The 12800-nt window shown below is 44.3% G+C and overlaps 1 protein-coding gene across 2 annotated transcripts in view; it reads right to left on the bottom strand.

Annotated features, from left to right (window-relative positions):
* Positions 1-12800, bottom strand: part of fam135a (family with sequence similarity 135 member A) — a 37662-nt gene that overhangs the window by 7578 nt on the left and 17284 nt on the right. For both annotated transcript variants that reach the window (XM_079511723.1, XM_079511724.1), the window contains 10 exons: positions 12522-12648; positions 7982-8135; positions 6412-6489; positions 5172-5221; positions 4555-4710; positions 4186-4259; positions 3356-3510; positions 2312-2633; positions 1068-1616; positions 101-705 (listed from right to left, as the gene is read on the bottom strand). In XM_079511723.1, coding sequence (XP_079367849.1) covers positions 101-705; positions 1068-1616; positions 2312-2633; positions 3356-3510; positions 4186-4259; positions 4555-4710; positions 5172-5221; positions 6412-6489; positions 7982-8135; positions 12522-12648 — 2270 coding nt within the window. The remainder of the gene's footprint in view (positions 1-100; positions 706-1067; positions 1617-2311; positions 2634-3355; positions 3511-4185; positions 4260-4554; positions 4711-5171; positions 5222-6411; positions 6490-7981; positions 8136-12521; positions 12649-12800) is intronic.

The raw sequence follows: 12800 nt of genomic DNA, 5'->3' as shown, positions 1-12800 counted from the left end.
CAACATGGAAACGGTTATGACGATTATGAGAAAATAATCGCAATTATCTCAAATAATTGCAATTGGACGATTATGTAATAATTAATGGTGTGAGGCCTACACGTTGGTTTGGGCTCGGGTTCCGAGTCTGCGGCGGGTTTGGGAGGCAGCGGATCGTGGCGGTCTGACGGGGCGGAGGAGCGGTGAGATCGAGGAGGAGGTACGGGGACATCCCCGGAGAAGACCACGCTCTGTTCCTTGACCAAGATGCTGGACTTTCTGCGGAGGAGGAGTTCAGCTCCGCTGGACTCCTGCGAGGACGAGCCCTCTCCTCCCTCGTCGTCCGACGGCAGGGAGTTGATGGAGGTGAGCGAGGACTGTACCTCGCTGACCGTACTGGTGCTCTCAGGACAAAGTCCCTCCGCCGCCCCGCTGGTTTTCTGCGCCGCCGCCGCCGCGCTGGGCTGGACAGGACGCAGCGAGGAGGCGCTCTGGCCAGGTTTCTCGGGCTGCACGCCAGGAGGACCCCCGGCGTCCGGTTCACAGGCGCCACCTAGTCCCGTGCAGCCGTGGGGTCCTCCCGTGGCCAGCTGTGCATCAAAGGAACTGGGCTCGCTCTCGATCCCCGAGTCAGAGAGACGCGAGGAGGCGGCACTGGGGAGTCTGATGCACTCTCCCTTCACTTGCAGCGGGACGTGGGCCGGCCGGCCGGGCCTCTCGCTAGGGCTGTCAACGATTACAAATTTAAAGTCGACGATTAATTGTCACACAAATAATTGCGATTAAGGATTTAATTGTGTTTTTGGCATTGAACATATGAATAAAGAATACATTTCTGTTCGCCTGGTAGTCAAAACAATGCACAGGGACGATACGACAAATAACTGAAATATACAAAGATATTACTGACATAATTATTTTTATACTTGCTTACGCTGTAGATCTGCTATTTCAGCTTTTTTATGTATGAAAAGTTGAAAACCTTTCAACATGGAAACGATTATGACGATTATGACAAAAATAATCGCGATTATCTCAAACAATCGCGATTAGACGATTATGTAATAATTGCGACGGACCAGGCCTACCTCTTGGACGCGCCACCACAGTCCACAGCAGTTTGGTCGGAGTCACAGAGGTTCGTCTGGGTGATCTCAGGAACCTCTCTGCTTGGCGCGGCGTCACTCGGACAGGGTTGGAGGACTGTGACTTTGTCGCCCTGGTACGGGTCCTTGTTACTGGGTTTCACCTGGATGTGTCGAAGCCCTGCGGGGGGCTGCGCCGCAGGCTGTTTGCTACAGTGGTCGACGTGGTGCTCAGCTTCATGTGCTGCTTGGCTGTGCGTGGCTGCGGCCCCAGTACCTGCCTGAGGCCTATTCTGTGCGTCCAAGCTCATAAGGCTCTTGTAGTAACCTTTTTGACTAGCAGCCGTCGTGGTTATAGTGTCTTCAGCGAGAAAGTCTACAGTTGGACCGTGTCCAGCAGCATGTACGTTCGTGGCACCGGGGACGTCGTATAAAGAGTTGGCGACGTTGGCATTAGTCCTTAAATTGCTACCGAGGTCCCCCAGCAGGGCATCTCGTTCCTCTTCCTGGGTCAACGCAGGCGGTTCTCCGTCCTTGTACTTGGTGCCAGGGCTGTCATGATTTCACATTTTTAGTTGACTATTAATTGTCACACAAATAATTGCAATTGATTTAATGGAGCAGAAAGAAGGGCATAATCAAATCAAATAAAAAAAATCTAAACAAATTGTTATCACATACCAACTACATGTTATTGTTCCTAATATACACATGTACCTCTGTGATTATTCCCAAGTTGTTTAACTGTACCAATAATTAATAACAGAATATTAAACAATTTGATTATCCCCATCTGCTCCAATGCAAATATGTGTTTTTGGAACATTGGAACTTTGATATGAATCAAAATTGCATTTCAGATTGCCTTAAGGCTTCGTAATAAAAATAAATCAGACCCGCCTGAAGTGAGTGGTGCTGTACTGTACTTGTGCTGTACAAGCCTTCATCCCTCGCCTGTGTGTGTGTCTGTCTGTGTGTTAGGCTGTGCAACAGTGACACTTGGTGGTGAACAAACGCTATAACGCCATTTTCGTACTCAGGGACACATATAGCTGATATGACAAATAACTGAGATATAAATAAATTACTGGCATAGTCATTATTTTTTTAAATAGCGGAAATAGCTGATCTACAAGCTTACAACGCGTCACTTTGTGACACATTGTAAGATTGTAGATCTGCTATTTCAGCTTATTCTTGTATGAAAAACATGGAAACGATTATGGAATAACTGTTGACAGGCTTACGTGGTGCCAGGGTCTGCGGGGGGAACCTTCAGGTGCTTGTAGCCCACCAGAACCACAGAGTCTTTAGAGCCCTGCCTGGTTAGCTTCTTGGAGTTTTCGGCCTTGGAGTTCTTTTTCAGCTTGAGCGCCTTTCCTTTGGACTTGGGCGGCAGCTCACAGCTGTCTTCTGGCCAGGCGGTGTCCATGGCGGGCACTTGCCGGGCGTCTGGGGGTGGGCTGGGTAAGTTAGCGGCTGCACTGCTGCACTCCTTGGAGCCGGGCTTATCCGTCTTGCTGGACACGGAGGCTGTCCTCGGCATACCCAGCCACGGTCCGTCGCGATCTTCGGTCAAAAATCAACAAACAAATACAGCATGTAAATAATATTATGATGACAGGGTTCCTTGACCGGGTTCTAAACAGGGATGGATCTCCAGGGGGGGCTGGAGGCTTGAAAAATACAATTGACTGACATCTATGTAAACCATACTATAACATCATACTTTTTATTTACGGTAGGATGGATAATGCTGATAAATGATGCCTAATTAAATCATTCAATTGAATCTAGTTTGTTGTATCAGTATTATTCATTATTGCCCATTGCCAAAATGCATTAGCCTCTGCTCTAAAAGGCCAAATGGACCACTTGGTCCCATTTGTACACTCTTGAATAAAAGTTTGATAACTACTGTATTGTGGAAAAAGTGAAAAACACCTGCATTTGTTTTATTTTTATTATTAATAAAAGGCTAGAGCATATGGTTTGTTCATTTTATTAGTTTGTTTTATTGTGTGACCTGACCCGAGACCAGATTCTACAAAATGTCTTCTAAATCCTGACAGTGTTAAAACCAGTGGTGCTCAAACTTTTTCATGTCAAGGACCCACAGAATTATCTGTAGTTGGCCACGGACCCCATCTGAAAACTATTGTTCCAGGGACCCGACCCAGAAGCAAATATTTGAGGTAAAAACATCCGCTGTGATCTAGTAGATCTTTTTTTCAAGTGGTTAAAAGCTAAGGTGACACAGATGTGTTCCAGGTCTTATTGTGCCAACTCACCCTCAGTGATGGAATCCAGGTATCTGTCCTCAAAGATGATCGGCAAGGAGCTGACATCACCGTCCAAATCCGCACATTCCACAGGAAGTGGTGGCAAAGACAGGAAGTAGCTGGAGCTTTTGATAGCATTTGTCATCATCTGGTGGCTGTGAGCGCTGTGAGGAAAGATGGACGTAGTGTGACCCACATGAAAGCACAAGTAAAAGCAGCCAGTGTGGTCCCACGATAAGGGCAGCTCACACCAAGCTTCCAAACGTTAGTGGATGATAAAGAGTCTACACCACAACTATGACTATGACGATAGTCGTATGTGGGGCTAGCCTGGCTAATAAGCCAGACTCAAATCACACTGTCGTGTGGTATTTGAGTCTGGAGATGCTGTGTATGGATCTTGTTTCCTGTTCAAACATTTTCTCTTTGACGCAATTGGTCAGAGCTACTGTCAGTCAAAGGTCTCAAGCATTGAACGTCACTGTACCAAAGCCCGCCCATATTGCATACCGTGTCCCGATTGGCCACACCAGTTCTCTGGTGTAGGAAATGGGCGTACAATTGAGCCTCTCCAGACGGTAATCCGCTGGCAGGCAATTCTTTTTTGCCAACAGCTGATTCGGTCTGGCTTATTAGCCAGGCTAATGTGGGGCCACCATTTACAGAACGTTCCCATTATATATACAATATATACTGGGAATAATGTCAATGCAGTGACAGAATGCCAGTGACTGAGATGCTCTACCACGTCTCATTCTATGATCCAGTTCAAATGTTCGTTGCTCTACCATGTCTCATTCTATGATCCAGTTGCAATGATCAAAAGAAATGCAACTCACTGTAACTCTTGATATGCCAGTGCAGTGGGTCGTGGATGTTCGAGACAAAAGAACGCCTCAGCGAACCGCCTCACCTGTGAAGGTACCATGTTACACACAGAACTTCATTCAGTACAATTTACAGATCGGCAAGATCGTGCTTTGCTTTGAGTTGTTATGCAGACCAAATCAATGTTTGACAAAAACACGGGCACCTCACGTAATAGGACAATATCAGTCACCAGAAACGGGTGTGTTGGGTGAAATCTCCCCTCAGCTATATCTCTGGGAAATATGGGAGGGGAGGGGATGGGGGAGGGAAGCCTCGCCCCTGCGAGTACTACTAAGTGTGTAAGTGAATAGAGAGTGGGTGGGGTGGGGGGTGCTCACTCTGAGTCTATGGTGCTCCACAGCCAGTATGATGGCGATGTTCTCCTGGAGGGCCACCACCTCCAGGAACTGTCCCCACAGGGCCATGAGCAGAGAGCACAGCTGGGCCAGGTTCATGTTCACCAGCTCCGCCAGCTCGTCAGGGCTCTCTCCTTTCTGCTGCAACGAAAAACAGCTCCAGTCAGCCACCACCAGGTGGTGCTCATGTGACTTTGTAGTCAGCGGCGGTCCTAATATTTCAGCCATCTGGTTCTTATAAAGAAGGGACTCCCGCACACGGTCTTCAAATGCAGTAAAATCGTTTATTAGGGAAGCAGCAACGTTTCGGCCTATGCGGCCTTCATTAGGCTATCTTTATGCCATCTGGTTCTCAAAGTGGGGTCTGAGACACCCAGTGGTCCTCAGATCTACAAGGTCACAGCATGTCACTTCGTGCCATACTGCAAGCTTGTACATCTGCTATTTTTTAACATCTTGAGAACTACTACTCAGAAGGCATTTGTAGAATCAGCCTCATGTTTTAATGGGCTAAAATAATTGTTTGTTTCAGCTGCCCTCAGATGACCAATCATGACATTATAGAACGGTGTGTGGGGACAGTGTACAGACAACAGTACCTTAACTTGTTCACAGAGCTCAGCTAGCCGGCCCTCCAGGTCCAGTTGTTCTGTAGAGGGAGAAGGAATGGCATTAAGAGAAGCCATGGCTCAACATTTGGTTCATGCTCATGCAGAGAAGCCTGTCAGTCAGTAGAAACTAGAAACCTGATGAGGAAGAACACCACATCCAAAGTCCAAACACGGATTAGGCCCGGCACTAGGCAGAAAAACAGGACGACTTACAAAAGAAAGAAAGAACCTCGCACGATGTTGGGCTCCAGTGGAAAATGTTTCCTTTATTGCACCCACGAGTGCAACTTGTGAGTAGGGGTTTCACAATTATTACATAATAATTGAGATAATCGCAATTATTTTGTCATAATAGTCATAATCGTTTCCATGTCCAAGATGTTCATGCATTAAAAAAAAAAGCAGAAATACCAGATCTACAAGCTTGTAGTTTGTAGATCAGCTATTTCCGCTATTTGTACCTTTTAAAAGTACGAAATTTATAAAAATGCCAGTAATTTCTTGGTATATTTATGTCGTAACTGCCCTGTGCACGTTTTAATTACGAAGCCTAAAAGCCAAACAGAAATGTAATTTCTATGCATAATGTTCCAATTTCCAACGGCAAATATAATACGAATATGTACGTAGCTGGCAGATAATGTCCATAGGCAATATATACGAAAACGTAGATGGCAAAAAAAAGAGTTAATCGTCAACTTAAACGTGTAATCGTGACAGTACTACTTGTGAGCGTTTTACTGGAGTCTACCAAGAGTGCGAGACAGTTTTCTTTCTTTTGTCAGCGTGAAACCTGCACAACAGGCTGAAGAGAAGAGCGTTGACAGAGAGGACATTGGTTAGTCACATTTCTACAATAGGAGAGGCGATGCTATAAGAAGCAGAAAACAGGGCAGACAACGCCCTCAAATGACATCCATCTGTGTGTCATAAAGCACTATGACGCCATGCTGCGTCATGAAGCGCTAGGACCAAAGCTAGGAGGAAGACGGAAAGAAAAGGGTTGTGTGTTGGTATTGTGTGTAGGCCGGTGTGGCAGCTTATGTATATTTCATCATAGGAAAAGTCGTGCATGTGGGAGTTAAGGTAAGGTGCATGTCAGAGATAACGGTGCGGCTACAGCGCAAGAGAGGAGCTCGCACCGAAGAGGAGAGAGGAGGAAGGACGAAGACGAGAGAGAGGTGTAAGTTTGATTTGAGGAGGAGGTGGTGAAAGGTAGCGCACATACCTATGTAGACGTGCCTTTGGCTTCGAGGATAGGGTCTTCTGAGAACTCGCTCATATAGGACTTGCATGCTGGGCTTGGCTAGTAGGATTGCACATATAGTAACATTTAAGCCATTGCCTATTACTCTGTCCTCTACTAGGATGGGTTTTAACCTTGATTTGATTCCCTTTAGTTAGTTCCCCTTTCCCTCAAACGGCCTTGCCTTTAGCCAGGCCACAATTGCAAATATGTGCTTGATTTGTCTTGCCTTGTTGTTAAAGAAATACAAAGTTTAAATACAGGTTTATGTCTGTCCAGTCAATATGGATTAGGTTTTGTGGAATGTTAGGGAAGTTAAAGAAGGGGCGAGGTGTGTTTAGGTCACTCGTTAAATGATTCATCTATTTAATGCAAATAGAGCCACTATACATTTTATTTGAATGGATCATGGAGATTAGAGAGGACCTCTGCTGATTAATGAATAGACTGAACGAGAGGTATGACTGTGCTTATGGAGGGTAGGGGTGTTCATGGGTAGGGATCAGGAACAGTGACATGATGGGAACACAAATTTCCACACACACCAAAAAAAATAAAAAAAAATAATCACAAAGCACAAAACACTGGATAATTCAACACTAGTTATCACAATATGGTCAAAATTAACAGAAAATCCATTATGAGTACAGTATAAGATAGTTTTCTATAAACAGATCCTACATAATGCTCAGTGTAAGAAAACCAATGAAAAAAGTGTGCACAACAACATTAACGATGTAACGATGTCAATTATCCATCTCCAAACTGAATAAAACGTTCATCTCACAGACTCAAACTGTGCCGTCAGTCACTGCACAATTATGAACATGGTGATGTGCCATATGCTCCACCATGGACTCGTGGAGTGAAGCTAGCTGATCTATAAGCTCACAATGCGCTGCATCCTCAACTAGGGATGACAATGAAAATGGGAATTTCCAAATATCTCAAATTCAGTTTAAATATTTCAAGGGCTTTTGGAAAGAAATTAGACAGATTCTAGTCACTTACTAGACTCACTAGAGCACTGCAGAGGGCAGGCGCGCGCGTGTGTGCGCCCACATGGTGCTCATTGACACTCGAGGCAATTATGTTTATGCACAATAAAATACAGTAGGTCTACATCTATTCTAAGGTAGCATATATATAGACATATTATCTTGCTCATTACTGTGCACAAATGTATTATATATACACATAAAAACACGCTGTGCGGCCCCCCACACGGTTGTGGCCCCCAGCCTAATCTAGATGAATACCCCTGCCATACAGCTACGGCTAATCACAAAGATTAGCCATTAGATTCGATTGGAAACATGGAATACGCCACCGGGACCCATAAAACACTACCCCTCAAATTGAAAAGCTCTATGACACTGGTTCCCAAAGACTGGGTCTGGACCTATTTGTGGGTCACGGCCCAATTTGTATGGGTCACGACTAGAGTGAAAATCCCATTTTATTTTCTTACATTTAGCGTTAAAAAAAATTAATTGATTTAGAAGACTGTAGAATCAGACTCAGGTCTTATAATGGTTAATGAGTTAAATACCTAGTTCCATTCGATGGGAGGAGGGAAGGTCCCTGGTGACCGAGGTGAAGTAGCCGAAGAGACCCTGGTAGGCTAGCAGCAGACTGGCACACAGGCTGTGGTGCAGGCTGAAGGCATGCTGCAGACAGTGGTCGGACACCAGGAAGGTCCTACCCTGAAAGACACCGGAAGGTTAGCAGCAGAAAAGAAGAAAGGGGAAATAATTTGTTTTAACCGGGAAGCGGCTGTTTAATATTTAAACACTCTTGAGGAAATTTAAGTGTATTTAAACGATCCTTCAAGATTTGTACATCCACTCCTTGTAATAGTTAGTTTATTTTAGGATAGCAAATTCTATCCTAAATTCTAATTCCTAAGCCTTGCTATTTATTAAAGTGTTTCAGAGGCCAGTATGTAATGCTCTCTGTTGGATATGTGTTTTTTAGGGTAGATAATATTATAGGGCAGATTTATGCTGAAAATATTATGACAAAATATAACCGTCATGATCTTTATCCATGAAAAAATACTGGACCAGATTTATAAAATGCACATCACATGGCTATCGTTCTATTTAGGTCAGATTAAACTACACAGGCAACAAAATGTACGCAACATTCACCAGGCAATGAAAACACGAATGCGAGCGAGGAAAGGAACAGAAATGCGGTCAGTGCACAGTCTGACAGTGTGCCAGGCTCTCTCTCGCTGCTGTGGTACTGTGATAACTAATATAAGCTCTTTAACTCACAGCTAATTAACCCCTGCTATTTATTCACTGCAATTTGGTGCTAGATCTCTGGCACAACATCACTCTGCAGCTGTGCTTCTGTGCAGCATGCTACGCGGTGTGCACAGAGAAATAATGGTTCTTAAAAAGGCTATAATCATGGCTCCACAAAGAACAATCGCCTAGTAAAGAACTACCGGTATTTTGTTTACCGTTTAACGGTTCTTCAGGTTTTTTTTTATATGGTCAAAACAAGTGCCGTTGTGATGTGTTGTGAGCTTGTAGATCGCATTGTCAGATTCATATACTTGCATAATATGCATAACGGTGCCCGGAGCCAAAAGAGTTTGAGAACCACTGCAGTAGAGAATCTCTTGTTCAAGTTCTTTTAGGCACCTTTAACCACTTCAAAACCTAGCGTCCGAATTGTAGGTGAATGTTCACCGAAGATAGATTATCTACAAGCTCACAACACCACGCTGGAAGCTTGTAGATGAACTATGTTCAATTAAAAGATTTGTTGTCCCCTGGGGAGAGACACTGGTCGATGAAGGAGTGCATATGGTTCAAAGTAAAGAACCATCGTCTGAAAGGTTCTTACTGGAACCAAATAAATGTATTGTACTGTATGGCATCACTCTGGAGAACCAGTTTCAGTTCCAGTTGGCGGCAGGCACCTTTATTTATCTGTGTGTGTTATGAAACAGAAAGCGGTCGATGGATGTTTTTTTTGGTGCCCATTAGTACTTCCACCGTTCCACCTCGCTGGCTCTGGGACTTTTCAGCCTCTCCATCTCAGCGAGGCCATTTATATCGTTTGTTGTGTGCCGGTGTCGTGTGTACACTGAACATAGCCGATCTACAAGCTCACAATGTGTTGCGGTGCGACACGTTGTGAGCTTGAAGATCGGCTATGTTCGGTGCGGGACACAGCCGCGCAGCCGAGTATAAATCAGGCCTCAGTGGACAGCTCTAGTTGGAACCCTTCCCCCGGGGTAGCCTGTGTGACCAATTAGGCATACAGTGGTGTAAAGTAACCAAGTACGTTTACTCAAGTACTGTACTTGTACAATTCTGAGGTTCTTTTACTTTAAATCATAAAACCACCAAAGTGGAAAAAGCGGCGCTCACAAGTTTCGGCACTCAACCTTCCAGAGCAGATTAAAAAGCACTTTTACATTTCTCCATACAGTATTCTACTCCACTACATCTCACAGGCTAATAGTGTGCCTTTTTTTTACTCATCACTTAGACAGCTGTATTACTTTTTTGCAGATCAGGATTATTATTTCGTGTTTCTACCATTAACAGATCATTTCTGCATCGTAGTATTGCTACTTTTACCCAAGTAATACATCTTTCCACCACTGCCCAATTAGTCATCACCTGGCTTTTTCAACAGCCCAACACAACAAGCACCGTTGCAAACAACATTACTGCACCATCGATCCGTTCCCGAGAGGTCATCTCTGGAATGGATCAATGTGGTGAATGCGTGGGCGCAACTGGCCAGGTTCAACGGCAAGCAAAGACGGCTTCACGAGTGAACACATGAACCCTACCCCCTTTCTGAAACCAGCTCCTCGCCACTCGCCCTACACACTTGCCCTCGATATGCGCGTTCACGCGAGGCTGCGCCATATTAAGTGTCGTCCGAAACCAAGCAGCCTTGAGTGGAAGTGGCTTATAAAGCCCTCAAGAGCGATTCTGTGCCGATCTAGACTCGATTGCCTTGTGCAGCCCTGCTCTCTGTCCGCATGGAAACCGCGACCTACAAATGTAAGTACCACCACAAATAAATGATAAACTCCCCCTATACAATCTTCATCTGATGCAGAATAGAGTTAGACTCCAACTGATGTTCACAAGGGCTCTTTATTTACCCCACCGCGAAAAACTATAAATGAAAACACACAAACAAAACAACTTTTAACACAATGACCATGAATGTATATGACATGACATTTTTGACAGTCACGCTGTATTTCCTTTTTCCATATTAATGAAATCCACATGTCACACAAACATACACGATGCAATGCAATATAACTGTACAAACAAAATAACAGGTAACACAATTGTATGATGGTAACCATGGCAACGAATGGTGTCTGTTTCCTGTTTATGCACAAGGAGGGCAAGTGTATTTCCAAACAGTTTTGTATACCCAGCACCCTAATCAAGGGAACTTGATTCAGCTGGAGGGGCACTTCCTGACGAGGGAACCTCCCGAGAGCACTTCAAGTCAAGGGACTGGTTTCAGAAAGTGCCCTAGCGTCTATTCTGACTGAGTACGAGTGAACACATGCACCCTAGCGTCTCTATTCTGACTGAGTATGAGTGAACACATGAACCCTAGCGTCTCTATTCTGACTGAGTATGAGTGAACACATGAACCCTAGCGTCTCTGTTCTGACTGAGTATGAGTGAACACATGAACCCTAGCGTCTCTATTCTGACTGAGTATGAGTGAACACATGCACCCTAGCGTCTCTATTCTGACTGAGTATGAGTGAACACATGAACCCTAGCGTCTCTGTTCTGACTGAGTATGAGTGAACACATGAACCCTAGCGTCTCTATTCTGACTGAGTATGAGTGAACACATGAACCCTAGTGTCTCTATTCTGACTGAGTATGAGTGAACACATGCACCCTAGCGTCTCTATTCTGACTGAGTATGAGTGAACACATGCACCCTAGCGTCTCTATTCTGACTGAGTATGAGTGAACACATGAACCCTAGCATCAATACAGCATGGAATAGGCCTATCTCACAGCCCCCTTTCGGTAGATAGTGGTGTCATTTAACATTAGCATTTACACGTTTTCTTTCTCTGGAGAATCTAAGTACATTTCCTAATGTAAAAATGTGACAGACCAATATTATTATGAAGCAAACAAGATGGTAAATCAGCTCGAACAGATAGAACAAACCTTACCTTGAGAAAACAAAAGTTGTAGACTTCTTAAATTACCTCTGTTAACATGTAGTGTCTATGGAGTGACGTCACGCTATCACCACTAACTCGGAAAGGGGGGGTATTAAGGGGGCGGGGAATTCTGTGAGATAGGCCTATTGTGAACACCCTCTTATCCAACGATAACTAAATATTCTTTCGTTTTGTGAGGCTGTGGTCCGTGGCTCAAATGCAGAATAAATAATGGTCCTCAATATGAAAAGGGTTGAAAACCCAAAAGTCGTGGACACATTTGTATGGGTCCCTTTAGTTTCCTACATTTTGTTTTAGATTGTTTTTTTAAACCGCGATGACATACCCTAGCTAGTAAATTGATTTGCGCCAAGGCATTCAGAAAGCGTTTTTTTATTTTTTATTCCAGTGCCTTCCGTGGTAAAGACATGCTAGGAGTACACCACCTCTTCCCAGTGCTGCATGCTACCCCCTCTCTGTGGCTAGTGCTTTTTTTGCTGCGAGTGCTCATCGAGCTGTTGTCAACTATATGCACCCACACACTCCAAACAAACCATTCCCCTGACAGTGGGATCTCTATCGAGATCAACCACTAGAGCAAGAGAATCAAGAGGGCTTTATTTGTCTCTAGAGGGCTGTCCCAATTACACATTTAAGTTGACGATATTATATCGTCTCTGAACTATTCCACAATATTTCAATGCTATAGTATAATAATTTAACTAACTTAAGACCTACATCAGCTATTTGAAAACAGGCAATCTACAAGCTCACAACAGGCCGATGTTGATCTGCCATTTAAAAAAACTAAATCTCCCTGGCACAACATATTTTCAGATGGGGATCCGTGGCCAAAAATACATATTAATTTGGGGTCCTTGATATGAAGTGTACTTACGTCTGCGGACGTCTGCTTGACGTAGCTGCTGCCAAACACCACGTTCTCCAGCGGGGGGATGAGCGAGTCCTTGCTCTGTGCAGGAGCATTGCGGTTCAGCCACGTGCTCTTCACCAGCCGAGGGAAACTGCACAAATCAAACACAATGCAATGCACATGAATTACATTAGAATTAATGAAAAATCTTGAAAAGGGAATAGAAGCATTTTGTCACTATTCTTTCACAATTACTATAATTATTTTCTATTTACACAAATCTTCTCTTCTGGAGGTCCCTCT

Source organism: Electrona antarctica (genome assembly GCF_951216825.1).
Source record: "Electrona antarctica genome assembly, chromosome: 10".
Taxonomy (NCBI): domain Eukaryota; kingdom Metazoa; phylum Chordata; class Actinopteri; order Myctophiformes; family Myctophidae; genus Electrona; species Electrona antarctica.
The sequence above is the reverse complement of the archived record's forward strand: the minus strand, read 5'-3'. Positions and strand labels throughout refer to the sequence as shown.